Here is a 16944-nt window from a genome sequence, read left to right on the forward strand (position 1 = left end):
CGGGGTCACTGTTGACATTAAAATCTCCTAGGATACATGGCCATTATTGCCGACTCTTTGCCGTAAATAATTCAGAGGACAAAATCAACTTAAACACTGAACTATATATATATAGATATACATATAGATCTATATGTCTTTACACAACTTCAGAGTTTGAGAATGTTTACTCTTACTGGTCACCGGCTGTTAGATGACATCACGACTGGGCCTGCTACCAATTGCATACGGCTTCTCTTTCGCGCAGTAGTGTGGGAAATTGAGTCCGTACTCTAAATAATTCAAGCCCTCGTTCTCTTCTCCTGCACAGCTAACAAGATGCCGGCCGTACATCACAAACTGCTCCTGGAGGACGCTTTACAGGACAGTCCTCAGGTAGGCCTGCGTCTCTTTTCTCATGTTTGCGTACCCAGCTGTCTCATTAAAGGCGTTACGAGCGCCGAAGTTAGCTTAGCCCAGACAGTATCCAGTACCCGTTGTAGTCTGTTTCCACTGGTCGATGACAGTTCTCAATTGACACATTGTTACAAGAATTGTAATCCCCCTGTGAGCAGTAGCTGCACTTTCCAGTCATTTCTACAGCATGTCACGGTTATCTGTTTTTTTGTGTCTCTGTTGTATTTACAAAGCTACCGCCCTTCTTAGGGATTCCATCTCTCTGCCAGAGATGATTTATCTGCTGTACATCCAGACCTGTGTCAGTAACAGCCATATAGCTCCACCAGACTCTGTGTCCTGCAATCGTTTTATTTTCTAATGCCGTCAAGTTATTTTGATCTAAATTCTGTTCTGTAGCCTTTCTGGGCCTGATTCCCAGGATGTGGGAGGGGTTTCCATTATCGGACTCCCCTGGAATTAGTCAACAGTCTGCAAACAGGGCAGTGGTACTGCAAAAATAAGATGCCAAATTTTTACAGGGTACAAAACGCTTACACTGTGTACAAGTTATTCACCAAGTTCGGCATTCATTTTCATGCATGACCGTGGGTGATGAATTCCGTCCTTGCTACAGCTAATGCATCCTGTTTTCTCTGTTGCATCACTCTCTCCTAAAGAGGGCTGACATCTTTGGAGGTTCTGATTAAGTGTAGCCCACGCTGGAGGGTCACCGTCTGCTTAGTGGTTTGCTTCCTCAAAACAAGAAATGGACCTGGCATCTTTGTACAGTAACACACATACAGCCAAACGTCATGATGTCTTGTTGGTGTGAAATGAATCATGGTCCTTTTATTGGATAAGTCGGCTTGAGTGAACTATAAACAGACTTCACTCTCTGGGTGTGTTCCGTTCTGCTTGAACTGCCCTACCTTGCTGCACCTGTTTATGGAAAACACTTCACCAGACAGGATTTTGTCTGTTTGCATATCCACCCTGCAGTAAAACACGTATGCCTTTAGTTTAACTTTAAGTTTTGCTTGAGTATAATCCGGCTACCCACATTTCTTGAGCTCAGTGACTTGTGTAGATTTTTATCTGACTTAAGGTTAAGACCAGTATTTATCATCGGAAGTACTTGTTTATTTACAGTATATCTGTTCTTCAAAGTTTTTTTTTTTTTTTTCTTCTTTTTTTTTTTTCATTGGTCAGAAAACAGTTTTAAAAGTTTCCATTACAATATTCCAGGATGCTGGGCTTTCATATGGGGTTTCATGCAAATCTACCACAACAAAAAAGCCACAGTGATATTTTTCACCTTGTGAAGTAACTGAGATCAGTTATCAGAATATTTAAGTTCTGTAAGTTAGTGGGATAATTGTTGGATAAGGTTTTTCACTTCGTGTTCGGCTATTCATGCCATTATAGTGTTCATCAGAAGAATCTGTAATGTTTTTGTTTTTTCCCCGTACCCACAGACTCGCTCTTTGCTCAGTGTGTTTGAGGAAGATGTGGGAATGCTTACAGACTACACCAACCAGCTGCTACAATCAATGCAGCGGGTGTTCGGAGCACAGGTACCAAAACAAATTACTGTCAGGCGCATGCTTGCACTCCTTTCCATTTGCTGTTTGGAACAGAGCCACATGTTCAAACACATAATAGGAGATTTTTTCCCCCCTTATGTATGTAGATGAACATGAGTTCTAATTTAACTTGCTGATTCTGGGGTTTTGCATCACTGAACAGCAGCAGTGTGTTGTGTTTGATTTGATTTAGGATGCCATTTGAGCTACTGTTTTTGATGAGAAACATACCAAACTGCAACACCATACTCTCAGCCCCACACAGAAAATTTGTCTCCTGTAGAAATGGAGCAGAAAACATTTGATGTACAAGTTTTTGACCTATATTTACATTGTGGTTTAAACGTTGTGTTATTAATGTAACCCTGGTTCTCTGAGGTATCTCATTATTGAAGGTGCCCTCTGGTGTTTTTGCCAGCTTTTCAACAGATATTGAATCACATTGCACCCAAAAAACCTTTTTTAAAAATGTTCTCAGTAAGTGAAAAAAAAAATGCATGATGTTTGAGCTTGAAGGAGTAATCAGTCCTTTTTGTTAACATGTATTTATTTTCCTTCTTTCGTTCCACCACAGAGTGAGATGGGACTGGCCACAGAGCAGCTCTCAAGGCAACTTTTGGAATACGAGAAGAAAGTAAGTAGGGTTCATATGCTTACTTAATCGTGTGATTCCACAAAAAAGACAGAAGTCTGTGTTATGAGTAGTATCCATGTGGGCTATAGAGACTTTTTTTTATCATTTTGATCTGAACTTTCTGTCCGTGTGTGAGTTTGCATGTGTCCTTCCTCCTGTGTGCAGCAAAAAAACAAAAAACAAATCTGTTAATTCATTTAGAGAAACATATGTGGATAGTTGACCTTTGTTGGTAGACTTTGTTCTGGATTGCAGGGTGAATGTGAACACTCTAAAAAAACAAAAACAGCAGTGATCTGTAACTGCAGAACTTTCTTAGCACTCTTATGATTAAAACTCAGCATCTTGACATTAACTACTGGCTTTATTACCATCTTTGACCTTGTCTGTGTTTTCTACCATGACCCGGATGACCGAGAACCTACACAGATATCTTTGGCCTTGTTTAATGAAAGGGATGTGCCAGAAATCCTGGCAGAACAGGGCGGTTATTTAAAATATGTCTCACAGCGAGAAGATTCTGGGTTTGAACCCCAGCTGGGGTCTTTCTAAGCGCAGTCTGCATGTTCTCCTTGTGTCTTCAAGGCTCAGGCTTTCTCTCAAAATCAAAAGACATATGTGTTAGGTGAATTGGCGATTCGATGTAAGGTAGCTAAAGTGCTTAGAGTGTTTTAATGTATGGTTAAATGTGGCTTGTGGTCTAAAGCACTTTGAGTGCTCCATAGGAGCAGAAAAGTGCAATATAAGTGCCAGCCCATTCCATTTCCTACACATTAAATAAATCTATGGCAAATTTCACAGTTTCATCGTCTAAACTCACTGCTCTTTCTTTTTTTCTGTCTAGAATTTTGCCCTTGGAAGAGGTGATGAGGAGGTAATCACCACGCTGCAAAACTTTGCCAAAACTGTAGGGGAGGTAAGGCCCGTGCTTGCAGTTTTCTTGCTCTATGAGTATTTTTACGCGGGGTGTGTGCGTGCACAGCAAAAGAGTGAGATAATGACCTCAGTCCCGGAGTCTGTAGTTGTTTTTTTATCATGTTACAAAGGGTATTGCACCTGCGTTCCCCTAGCATGGCAGAGAAAATGAGCTCAAGGAAAAGGGCAGAGGACTTTTAAGACTGTGCGACCGGAACTGATTGATCAGTGTATCTCAGTGGATGGAGGAATACAGGGAAACAGCAGTGGGCGGGTGGATGGATGAGTAGATGATGGAGTGGTGTGCCGGCTCACGTATATAGACAAAACAGATGGGCCTGTCACTGTCAGCCATGGGGGTCCACAAGCCTTGCCCAGTCAGCACTCATGACACACACCCATATGCTCAGAGGACACACGTTGATTGTTTGCTTGACCTTTTACCTTGTCATGCACAGGAAACAAATTTCACACTGAGATTAGGCTTAAACTGCACCTAATCTTGTGAACTTTAGAACTTGCTAAATCGTCATGTGGCTTGTTGATAACCACAGGGAATAATAGCTGAATTTGTCTGATATGCAGCCCTGTTTCCAGTATCAGAGTAAACACTAAGCTTTATTATTCTCTTTATGAAATGTACTCTTCCACAGTATGGCTTTATTATGATGTAGGGGGAGGCATTGTCTGCCACAATGCCCCCATTTCACTGAAAATGCAATTTTCCAGCTTGCTGGCAAAAAATTTTACTGTAAATATTAAACCGAAATCCCTCAAGATGTTTGGGGGAGGCTCATCTTCTGTTTGTGTCCTTGCACGGCGCCTCATATGTGTAATCTGTTTTGTATCATCCAGCTGAATGCACTCCACTCCGAGCTAGCTAACCAGATGGCTGACAGCATGGTCTTCCCCTTGATCCAGTTCCGAGAGAAAGACCTCACAGGTAGCTTCTGACAGACTTGGATTTTTTTAAAAAGCCCTCCTCATAAAAACATAAACAAAACCTAGGTGATAATGCATTTTTAAATACCTCTTGTAGATGTAGCTCTAATAATATTTGTCAATTTTGCAGAGATAAGCACACTGAAGGAAATATTTGCCATTGGAACTGATGGTAAGCACATTCTTTTGCCAGTCTGAGAAAAGAAAATGACAGGAAATAGTTACTATCTGATGCTCACGGTCTTTCTGCTGTTCTGTGCAGAGCATGAGGCAGCTATGGTCAAGTACAGTCGATTGCCCAAGAAGAAGGAAAATGAGAAGGTAGAGTAACTGCCAAGTGCTTTCTTAGCTTCTCTTTCTCATTGATCACAAGCTGTAAAATGAGCACGCAACACTGTAATGCTCTCATTAATGCAGTGGGAGTCTTTTAAAAGCATTTGAAGTACAAATGGATTAAACTAAATAATCCTCTGCTGCCGTGCCTCCTCGTGGGAGTGTGACTGTAACCACACTACAGTGTATGCATTATAATGGGTGCAAAGATGAGACTCTTTTTGCTATGCTGAACATATCAACGTGTTTTCTTGGATGTACAAGATTGTGCTGCTGTGCTGCTTATTTGCATGTCTCTCTCCTGTCTGAATAGTTGAAGGCGGACTTGGTGAAGGAGGTGGCTTACACCAGAAGAAAGCAGCACCAGGCCTCACTGCAGTATTATTGTGCCCTGAATGCCCTGCAGTATCGCAAGAGAGTAGCTATGCTTGAACCAATGCTAGGCTACACTCAGGCACAGGTACTCAATCACCCCATCCCGTCATCATATCAGCATTCAAATTAAGTGCTTAAAAAAGAGAGGGAAATGATTCCTCATTAGACCAGATTTAGCTTTAAAGAGATGTACAATTTCATCCTTTTTAATAAATGCCCAATCTATGGGCATGTGAGCTGCAACATGCATGTGCAGTATGGTACAAAGTGGCTCAGTGTTATCTTTGATTTCGCAGATCAGCTTCTTTAAGAAAGGCTTTGAGCTGGTGTCAAAGAAGATGGACAGTTTTCTCGCTTCTGTTTCCAACATGACACAAAGGTAAGTCCAATCCCATTCACAACTGTTTTGGTTTTGGGTGGTGAGGTTTATAGCGAGTGATGAAATATGGCTTTGGAGCAAGTATTATGGGGTATTGATGCTTGTGTGTGACTGGAAAAAGACATAATGTTACTATGATATTTTTTTTTTTTGTGTGCTCTACATAATAGTATTGAATGATTTTTTTAATGTCCTTGTATTTAAATGCTCTGTGGGGGGAGAAAAAAAAATTCTGGAGCGAGTTTAGATGGATTTCGGTTTTCCATCTCAGCATCCAGGCCCAGCTGGACTCAGAGGCGGAGGCTATGCGAGTGTCCCACAGGGAGCTTCTGTCTGTGGAAGACACTGTCTACATGCCAGATAAGGACACAGAGCCTGTCAATCGCACGCTTATCCAGAAGGCTGGCTACCTCAACATTCGGAAGTAAGATTAATTACACTCATTATGGCCCTATCTGAAAATCTAAGGACACTTCCTACTTACTACCAAGTCAATATGTTAAAGGATGCCACGAAAGGAAACAAACTGAAGTGGCATTTCCAATTTTGTCAGGAAATTAAATGCAGTTCAGTAGATGGTGCCATTGATCTACAGTGGCTCCGGGAGATTTCAAATGCCTAAATTACCAAACACAACCAGGAAATGATTTTTTGCTTCTCTCTCTCTCTCAGCAAATACACTTAAAAATAAGCCCGAACACGGTAAACAGTAAGTCTGTCACGGCAGACAAGGTGTGTCAGGTAACATGTTGACAGTGTGCGTTGTCAGCTTATACTAGACTAGATGTATGGCAAAGGAAACTTCCTTAATGGCTTCAAGGGATAAAACTGCTGCGTAGCTCACATTGTGATTTAGTGAAATGTCAAAGCTGTCAAACTCTGTCTCTCCCTCATATACATCCAAAGTCTTTGACAAATGTCTGTGACACCGGAGAAAAGGTTTCCACAGAATGCCATTCTGTTTAATGACACACACTGCCAGCAGCCTCAAACACTTGTCAAATAGAGCTGAGGCCAGAAAACATTTTCTGTTTCAAATGGTTTCTCAGTATTAAGGGTCTGAGTCACCCAGGGCAACATGAGCCATACACTTAAGTATTTATCAAAGGACATTTATTTGGGAATATTTGGTGAACAGAGCGTACAAAATTGAAGGTTTACAGATGCGCAGTTGAAATGAGTCACGCATGTATAGATCAGAAATGGGGTGACTCAGAGTTGAGTTACATCCTAGCTTCGTTATAATTGCATATACAACATTAATAGCCAAAACAAATTTAGAGCCAAAATAAAAGAACCCAAAAATAAAAAAGAAGACAACTCAGGATCTACTTGTGGAATCAAATGATGAGCAGGAAAAATTGTTGGTGTGAAAATGTTATTAAAATAGTTAATCATGGTTTCAACAATGGATGTGCAGTTCGTGTTTTAGATTCTCAATAAAAATTCTTCACATTACCGAAGACGAGACATTAAGTGCAAGCTAAAAAAAATGACTTCTGTACAATTACCCGAACTCTAAGGAATATAGCAGACCACAGCAGATACGTGCAGTTTTGTTCTAATCATTTATTGCTTTTAAGTGCTTTTTTGGAGATGGATAAGAAGATTTCTGCCTATTAAAAACAAAAAACGTAAAAAGAAAAAAATACCAAAATGACAGGAAAATGGAGATCTGTGAAACTTTTAGGTAACAAGCATTCATGAATATATAATAATAATAATCAGTAATGAACATTATCCTGTTTGTATTACCACAGCAATATTCCATAAAAATGCAATGAATGGATGAAGTAATTAAGTGTCTATCATGTAGGAGATGTTATCTTTCTGTGAGCTTTGCATAAATGTGTTTTACGAGTCATTATTAAAATGTGAGCTCAGGTGGGCTGTAAGCGACTCATAATTAAAGCTTTATCAACAGCTTTAAGCTGCATGGATTGAAAATTAAAACGAGGTGAATCTTTATTATTCAGAGAAGGTTACCCGCCTGTCAGATCTTAGTTCAAGTAATGCCAGGAATTAAGTAGTAGGTGCCCTGTTTGTGTGCTCATATATCTGGTTATTAAATATTACTAATGTGTCAATGCAGGAAATAGCACCAGCTAATAGATGAGCACACAGTGTCTTTTTTAAAATCAGAAATCTGTCATGTTTTCAACATTTCTAGTTTTCCAAAGGTATGCAAAATCACTATCCATTATGATGGCTTTTGAGCAGTGATTCTAATCATCGGGTGTGTTTTGAGGGCCCACTGTTTGTGCTGTATAATATGACCTTGTGCAAGGCTTCTGTCTGGCTGCTGAATACACATCCTCCATTGTTTGTAAGTGGGAAACTTGTCTGTAAACATCTATAGATCTGCTGCTACAAGTATAACATCTGTTTATTTCTTTGCTCTCAATGTACGTAACAGAGTAGACAACAGGCGATACAGACAACTACACGTATAGCATATTTATATTTATATATGCGGTGGTGCAAGATGTTGGAATAAAATATGGAATAAATACGGGATGAATGGATAAAGTTAACCTACCGCTGCACGTGCATCTCAGTTATAATAACATTATGAATTGCAGAGTAGTTTCTGTGTTCAATATATTTTCCAGGAGACGTTTTTACAGGACTAGTTCATCTATATGTGTTTTTAAAGCGGCTCATATAAATTTGTCCTGTGGCAAGTGTTACTGTAGCCATACAACCACTGGGAGTTGTTGCACTGAATCATGTCTTGCCTTTGTCTTTGTACAGATGGGATAGAGGTCCTCTGGGGCCTATATGTTGACATATATCATTGATTTGTGAAGGCTGTTTAATAACGAGCTGTGTTTGCTTTTTCATACAGATAAGTCTGACACAGTAATTTTACTTGTAGAATGTAAGGTCACTAAAAAGACTAAGAGATCCCTCTGAGGCGCAGATTAAGAGACTAATCTCAGAGGTCACTGGGTCATTATGACCTTTGAGAAATTACCAGATGGAGAGACCTGCTGTAAAGAAAAAATAAAAATCGTCCACTTTGTTGTTCAAATCACCTCGAAGCTAATTGCATACATATAGTATCCATTATCTTACTTTACACTTATGATCTGGATCTACATTTATGGCTTTGATTCAAACGCTGTTTCTTCTGTTTCTTCTTTTTCTTCCCCAGTAAAACAGGCCTAGTGACCACAGCCTGGGATCGTCTGTATTTCTTCACCCAGGGAGGGAATCTCATGTGCCAGCCGCGGGGGGCTGTAGCAGGAGGCATGGTGCTGGACCTGGATAACAGCTCTGTCATGGCGGTGGATTGTGAGGACAGACGCTACTGTTTTCAGATAACCTCCCCTTCAGGAAAAACGTATGTACTCTTTTTTTTTTTTTCTTTTTTTTTTAATTTCTCCATGTTCAGCAGTGAGAATAATACATAAACATTGTGTCTCTGCAGGTCAATGATTCTACAAGCCGAGAGCAAAAAAGAGTATGAAGAAGTGAGTGAAGGGGCAGCTCAAACAGCTCCATTTGACCTTCGTTTTTGTTTTACATCCACTTCACGAAGCTATCCGCTGCTACGAGTATCTGTCATAGAACAATGGAGAGACTGTCAAGACTCATTTGTGTGGTTTTTGTATTAAGTTTTGTGCTCGGACACAAGTGACTGGCCTGTCACAGCTGGTATCAGTCAAGGGATTTCACGCTGTGCCTGAGCTAGATGAAGCCTTAATGTAGTAATTTCTGTTTCTTTCTCAGTGGATTTGCACTGTGAACAACATCTCCAGACAGATCTACCTGACTGACAACCCAGAGGTAAAGATTTCATACTAACCAGCACAGATACACACTGTTTAAATTAAAAAAAATAAAATAAAATAAAAGACGATTAACCAGTCATTTAAGGATAACATTTTAAGACATTAACACACATCCAGTTAACACACATCCAGTTAACACATTAACTGGCGAATGTTTAATCTATTTAAGTAACATAACAAGTAATGATTAACAAACCTTTACTCCGTCACGCCCTCACAGTATCTCAGTTGTCTTTGCCTTGAGAGCTATTCAGTCCCAAAATCTTGTATATTTGCTCTGCAAATGTTTATTCTTCACATTCTCTAATAATGAAATAACTGCATCCAAAACTGCCCTCACTCTTATGCGCTTACTTTTCATCCGTGGTAATCGTTTGGGGGGGTTTCACATAGATTTCAGACACCGTTAACAGGTGCGCTGTTATAGACCTGGAAATTATGGTTTTATCATTTCAGGATTTCTAGTGAATAGCTGTTGGACTGAGTGAGGTTTTTTGTTTGTTTGTTTTTTTCCGAGTTTGAGAATTTTTGAGTGGGCTGGATAGAATTACCAGAAGAGCTGGTAATGAAGTTTAGCGCGCCAGGCAGCAGATGGAGAATGATTTTCGACGCAGCTTCTCTTGTTTATCTAATTGTTAAAGTTGTGCAATTTGCCTCCGTTCTCTCTCCCAACTCAAGTGTTCGTGGAGAGCTGCGTGACCTCACCCTCATTTGTCTCGTCAGTGATGTGACTTTTGTTAATTGTTTGGTGGATTTTTCTTAATTAGAGTGAAAACTCTTAGTACAGTGAATAAACCTGATCTCCAGTATATCCTTTACATAAAACATTCTCGACAGAATTTGGTCAGGGTTTTTTTTTTTTTTCGGATTTACTAAAGCAGGATTTCTAATTATTATTCAGTGATTGGTTTCTTTTTCCAGTTAGCATTCCACCTTACTGTAAATAATTACATCCCTCAAATCCTATACGTAATTATATATGAACTAAATAACAAATAGAAACCAGGAAATCATCTGCTGTTTTTTAGGGATGCCACTAAATAAACTGCTTATGGTACACAGAGCAAACATGAGGTTGAGAAAATACACTGAAGACAATGAAACAAGTACTTGGAAAGTACTTGTTTTTAGGATCTTTTATATTCCCTAAATGACTCAAACTACAGGTATGTGAGATACTGAAAAGTCCCTGATTTCTTTGATATTAGGCTGTGGCTATCCGACTGAACCAAACCGCCATCCAGGCAGTGACTCCCATCACCAGCTTTGAGAAGAGACAAGACGGCTCACCCAACCCCGACAGGTCAGGCATGTAGCTTATGTGAGAGTGTGTTCAGAATCCTACATTCAGTGCTGCATAACAATCCAAAGCTTGTAATGTAATGTTTCGTGTCATGGTGAAAGGACAAACAAATGTTTATAGGGTGATGAAACATGCAGTTTTCTTAGTTCTGTGCTACAAAAGCTCCTGCAAATGAAGTTGGGTAACGTTAAAAAATAAAAAAGTGCCACTGAGCTTTGGAAATGTGGCCAAAGCCAAACATCTTATGCATCCCTGTAAATACCCTTTGTTGAACAGGGTTCTTTTCCTCAGATTAAGCTTTGTGTTTTCTTTTAAACAGAGGAGGGCGGGTTTTGTTTGCTGTAATCTTTCCTTCTGTTCATGCTGCTTTTAAAGCAAATTAAAGTTTAAGAATTGGTGGAAGACCAGAAATACACTTTGAAGTCTGTCTTAAGTAGTTATCTTTCATTGTTAGGAATTTTTAGTGTGAAATCCTCTCTTGAGGATTGTAGATTTTTGCCCCCTCACTGACACTCCATGAATCATTTCACGGCTGCTGCTGACTGAAGTATTAGGTTCACATTTTTCCAATCTGTCTTATCCTTTATTGGTGGGGGGTGGGTGGGTGTGTTCTTGGTTTATTCCTTAGAACTCATCTTTATTTTGTCTCATTCCTGCAGAGCTAAGCCAGGAGGTGTTCATACTACCAGCAGTGGTTCTCAGAAAACAGGAGTTGCCCCAGAACCAGAGGACCTAATAGCCCCGGGGACGCCCATTCAGTTTGACATCATGCTGCCTGCGTCCGAATTTCAGGACCAGAACCGAACTGGGGGGAGGTGAGAGCCCAGCTGAGACAGGAAGTTTGTGTGGGTGCTTGTTTGTGTTTTTGCAAAAGACAGGGGCGAGTTACTGGTGGGCGATGACACTAATTTCCTAAATGTTGGTCTCATTGTGGTTCTCACGTCATTTCCAGAAAGCAAATAGCTTCGTAATTGTGTAGCGCAGTGCTTTAATTGTTTTTTTTCTTGCTGGTGTTTGCTCCCATCCCGACAGACGCACAAACCCATTTGGAGAAACAGAAGACGACTGTTCGACAGATACTGATGGTAACAATTTCCTGTTCTAAGTGCACTTTAATAGTCCACTCTCTTTCAAGTACTTTTTAAGTTCACCTTAACCTCAGTGTGTGGTTGTCATCGGTCAACTTCTTTGTTCACTGTCCTTGTGCTTTTATTCTGCTGACATATTTAGCTTGCGCATGGTGTTTGTCTGTCTCTGCAGACTCCCTGCTTCAGCAGGTATTCGCTGTGCGCTTCCTGGGCTCCATGGCGGTTCGCTGCGGCGACAATCAGGAAGTGATCTACGAGGCCATGAGGCAGGTGCTGGCTGCCCGAGCCATTCACAACATCTTCAGGACCACAGAGGCCCACCTCATGGTCACCAGCAGTAGCCTCAGGTAGACTTTCAGCACAATTTTAATACGTTTTACATCAATATGAACCTGCTGGAGACAGATATGGGGACTTGTTTTGAGGCACTTAGAGAGTGAGAAAGTTCTTTTCAGTGGTGCAGGTACATGTCCAAAAAGGTAAAAAAAAAAAGTGTTTTCCTTTCAACTCATGGTTACCCTGATTCTTCCAATAGTTTCAACACCTTGACAAATATTTTTTAAACTTTAATTTTAGTTTTTATTACACCTCAGCTGCAAAAGGTTGACAAAGTATTGTTGTTAATCTGCTGTGTGGGCAGCCAGACGGGCAGTGTGGACACCCAATTTTGTCAACACGAAAAGTCAAGAGCGCAACGATGTAGGATTGTCAAGTTGATAGTAAAAATCCATTTCAAATCGCAGGTCAGGTTTTCTGAAAATCTTGTAAACACATAAAACAGAAAGATGCGACCTAGGTCTGTGCATCTACTGGGAGGCTGAGGCTAAGCTGAGGCTAAGCTGAGACGCTGGCGGTTGTCAGTGTTTTTTATATTTACATTTACTGCATTAAAGCCTGAGTGACATAGTCTGGTTTGGACCTTGATCACAGCTACGTCTGTTTCCTGTAGCCAAGCCCGCCATGCAAAGCACTTATGGAGAACTTGAAGTTCGTTCACCTTGAGCACGCAAATCCAAGTTGTCTGTAGCACCAAGGCAGCACAAGTTATTTACATAACTTTAAATGTATTGAAGTTAAGTGAGAGCCATTGAAAAAAATAACAAACAAACAAAAGAATGTCAAGATGCCACAGGAACACAATCTTAAAGTTGGCAAGTTGCCGTAGGTCATTGCCTGAGATAAACGACAAAAAGAAGCTTGAAGCAGGAACCCTGTGAAGCACGAATATTGGCAGCAAAGAATAAACTTTGTGATGTTGAATTGCTACGTAACCCACGGTTGCTTTTTTTTTTTTTAACACTCTCAGAATAGAAATCCCGAGTATGACTTCAGTGTTTTTGTGGTTTGTTTTGTTTTTCTCAACAGGTTGATAGACCCACAGACTCAAGTTACAAGACTAAGTGTAAGTATCACAACAGGTATCACAGCTGCTCTTTTATTGAGCTCTGTCAGGTTTTCTGTATTTGAACTTCTTTAAAAGACACTTCTCAGTTTTTATTTTATTTATTCTCAGTTCCAGCTTGGAGAAGTGTGTCAGTTCGCAGCCCACCAGGAGAATGGGAGGCTGATGGGATTTGTGGTTGAAAGCAGAGACTGGAGCGATGGAGACGAGGAGGGAGAACCATCGTTTAGCGCCTTCGTCTTTGAGAGCAACACGGAGGGCGAAAAGGTTCGCAACCCAGAATCAACAACTCTGTTTCAAATAGAAGAACATGTTAAATGTAATATAATATCAACACACTATATGTGATTGTCTATTCACAGATATGTTACACCATAAACCTGGCAAAGGAGATTACAGAAGCTAAGAAGGTAACGTCTTAAAAAATGTAAAACTTTAGATCTTTTTGCTTTGAGCTTTAAAAACAACCAATATATGTTTTGATTAAGATTATTATTTCTTGCTATCAAACATCAAACCATGATCCTGAGTAACTGTAGCCAACAAAGCTGATGAAAGTTGGGGAAAAAATGGCATAAAATAAATTAAGGATATTGTTCCTCAGCAAATCTGTTTAACATTTTTAAGGACCCGGAAGCCCTGGCCCAGCTAATGAAGAACATGCCTCTAACCAATGATGGCAAGTTCCTGCTGCTTGAGCCTGAGACGGGTGACACGACCGAAGGAGCAGGACAAGAAGATCTGGAGTCTGAAGCCTAGTTCCGGTTAGATTATTCTCCCACCTAACCACCCCCAAAAAAGATGAGCCAACCAAAACCAGGGCCACAGTTCTGCTTTTGCCCCAGAGGTTTCATTCTGACGCCCAGCCTGGTACCGTGACATCAATATTAGATAGGCCACATCCACCGACCCTCAGTAACTACATCTCTCTCTCTCTTTTGCTGTGCTAAAATCTTAAGATGTTGACATGGGTTTGACCACACACACACACACACACACACTAAAAAGAAAAATTGAAAAAAGAACTTATTTTCGCCCGTGCTCAGACTGCAACATGAGTCTTTGCATGTGGAGTTTGTCTTTGCACCACTGTAGGTGGTGCGCACATCAAAAGGGACACCACATAGATACTGGATGTGTTTTCATTGTCTCCTAAAATCCCGAGCCATTTAACAGAGTGGTGACTCATTTTCTTTCAGTTTAGGTTTACATTTATTTTTAGGTTTACATAGTTTGAAGTGTTTTTTTGTGTTTGGAGAATTTAATCCCTTTACCTTACTTTGCTTGTTAACACGTATGTGAGGCTCTTACGCAAATACTTTGGCATTCATTTCTTGATTATTTATGAAAGAAAACGTTACTGCACTTTGAGGTTTGTGTAACACCATCAAATTACCACTGATAGGATTTGAGACTTTTATGATAGTGTAGGATAGTTGAAAAGACATCAGCTCCTTTTATCCTTAGAGCAGCCGCTCTTGCCTAGTTTAATATTTTTATCCTTTTAGCCTCGTAATGTGTGTCTCAAAGCAGGGTACACACTTGGCAAAACATTTTCTTCTCGGCTCTCTTGCCACTGTGAAGTTAGACTTGGCACCCTGGCTATCTTAAGCCTTCCCACTAAACTGAATTACTTTTATGCTCGACATTTTCCTCGGCTACCTATGTAAACAAGTTCTAAGATGATTTGTATGTCAGCGGGAAACGGCCCAGAAACGACTTCACGCTCGTTTCCCCAAAAGCCCGTGTAAATATGATCTGTCTATGTATGTTTAACCAGAGTCAATATGCTAGGATCTATTGCAGTGCATGATTAAATAATGGCATTCAATCTAGTTCCCTCTGCAGAAGATTAAAGCTTATACTATGAGCACTGAGCCGTAACGCTAAAAGAGAATCAACTCAACTGTCACAGTCCACAGTGCACTTGTGTGTGGGGGGGGGGGAAGCAATTTGCTCTTCTTTACATATGAATGCTAATCAGAGCAGAACAACTAATGGTAACGCAACCTGTGAAATTCATCGCCCCCTCTGGATGCCACCGCAGTTTTGTTCAGTTTCAGTCCGTTTGAGCTGCGACACAAATCTTGATGGACAGCGGCAGCCTATGCAGTGTCAGTGTGTGACCGTGTTTAGAAAAGGCAAAGGTGAAAAGAAACTGGCTGGAAGTAGAACTTGAAAGTTGCAGCGTGGTGACCAGTGCAGTTTGTGCCAGAATCGCCGTGCCAGAAGCAGAAACATGTCACACATTTTATTTAGAACTTGGAGCTGCACTAACAAAAATTGTTCGACTGCTCATCACCCTACGCATCGGAATTGCAAGTTTGATTTGCAAAGAGAATTTCTTTTTGTTTTCTTAGAGGAAGTTTAAAAAAAGACCATCCTGGTTTACTTAACCGACAAGATAGATCTTGTTTGTATACAAAAATCAACACCCATGTAGCAGATGGTAATTGACAGACTAATGCTTCCTTTCATTCAGGTCAGAAATCTCTAAATTGAACATTTTAAACTCGAGCTGGAGACGTTCCACACTGATGTCAGGCGTAAATACTCAGCTTCTTACAGCAGGCAGCATTTTAATATTTATGTCATGGATACATTCGAGAAGAGGAAGATATAAAAAGTCTGTTAAGAACATTATATACAAACTAGTGTCCAATCAAGTACATGTTTAAGATGGCTTATGACACTTACTAACCCAGGCAACGTGTAAATAGGACCAAAGGCAGATTATTAGAGCTTCCCAGCTTCCAGGATCTATACCCCGCCCCCGCTATCTCATAATCATGAGGTTCTCTCATAATTTAAACCCATCTAAATAAAAGTGGGCTGCACCAAACAAAAATGTTAATTGGGTTAAATATACCAACCAAATGAAGAAGTGCATGTTTGGATTCACTGGGAGAGAGCTAATTGATTAGTTGGTGTGGATGTTTATGGCATGTATTGATTCAGGCAGTAAACAGGTAATGAGGATTACAGATCACCTGTCAGAAATGTGCGGTAGTCAGAAGCACATTCAAGCTCACCAGAGCATTAGAAGAGCGAGTCTCGCACTTCCAAGGGAACAACTGCTATCTGGGCAATTTGTCAGAATAGCTTTTTTTTTTCCCCTTTTTCTTTTAATGGCTGAGTTCCCAGAGTTGACTCATGAACTCGTGGTGTCGCTTGGAGCCAGAAGAATACACACGTAAACACCGACTCTGTTCCAGGAAACCAAGCACATTTCCCTAAACGTCGACTAACTTTGTGGCCTGATTGGAAACTCCAAACTAGCAGGCTGTTTGATGCGGCATAGATAAAACAGTTTATCCAATATCCTCCTTTCTCAGGGGACGGCAGAGGCACTTTAATTACACCTTTACTAAAATTGTGCTTAGTGCAGTGGCCAACAGTGAGTAGTTTGGAGTTTGATGATTCACATATAAGCGGGTGCCTGTGCTTTTGCTGAGCAGTGGCTTAATTGGTGAGATTTGCTCTAAATGTTTCTACCCAGTCACAAAAAGAAATCTTAGTGTATAGAGCCTGATGCAGCCCATTACGCTCATTACAGCTGTGCTGCATAGTCTTGACATATTCTCTTGTAAGTAATGCACAGTCAGTAAAAATGTGGGTTATGAAGTTGTAGAAAATAAATTTCTGTAATATAGCAAGGACTGCATTTTCTCTCTTTTTCCTGTCTTTTTGTAAAAGGCTGAAGTTGCCACTACCCGTACAGCTTTGCACTTAATTTGTCCTAATTTTCTAGAACTGTGTAAACATGCATCCTTTAATAAACATGAGTCATTTTTCTTACTTGTGTAAATGTTGTA

The 16944-nt window shown here is 40.4% G+C and overlaps 1 protein-coding gene across 1 annotated transcript; it reads left to right on the plus strand.

Annotated features, from left to right (window-relative positions):
* Positions 1-91: 91 nt before the first annotated feature.
* Positions 92-16927, plus strand: appl2 (adaptor protein, phosphotyrosine interaction, PH domain and leucine zipper containing 2). Its single transcript, XM_084933909.1, has 21 exons — positions 92-375; positions 1854-1952; positions 2536-2595; positions 3440-3511; positions 4366-4453; positions 4583-4624; positions 4715-4773; positions 5099-5245; positions 5457-5539; positions 5811-5963; positions 8697-8885; positions 8973-9015; positions 9275-9331; positions 10545-10639; positions 11299-11454; positions 11672-11724; positions 11900-12074; positions 13093-13129; positions 13241-13396; positions 13492-13539; positions 13757-16927. Exons 1-21 carry the CDS (start codon positions 319-321, stop codon positions 13886-13888), a joined length of 2001 nt encoding a protein of 666 aa, XP_084790035.1. The 5' UTR covers positions 92-318; the 3' UTR covers positions 13889-16927.
* Positions 16928-16944: the final 17 nt, after the last annotated feature.

The sequence above is a fragment of the Perissodus microlepis genome, chromosome 7, assembly GCF_051167445.1.
Source record: "Perissodus microlepis isolate ML-2025 ecotype Zambia chromosome 7, ASM5116744v1, whole genome shotgun sequence".
Taxonomy (NCBI): Eukaryota; Metazoa; Chordata; class Actinopteri; order Cichliformes; family Cichlidae; genus Perissodus; species Perissodus microlepis.

Bases quoted from the DNA above. Each gene is read 5' to 3' on its own strand.
- appl2 (XM_084933909.1), top strand. From the start codon at position 319: ATGCCGGCCGTACATCACAAACTGCTCCTGGAGGACGCTTTACAGGAC. The intron at 5,964-8,696 runs GTAAGATTAATT...TTTCTTCCCCAG, and splicing joins GGCTACCTCAACATTCGGAA to TAAAACAGGCCTAGTGACCA. The intron at 9,332-10,544 runs GTAAAGATTTCA...CTTTGATATTAG, and splicing joins ACCTGACTGACAACCCAGAG to GCTGTGGCTATCCGACTGAA.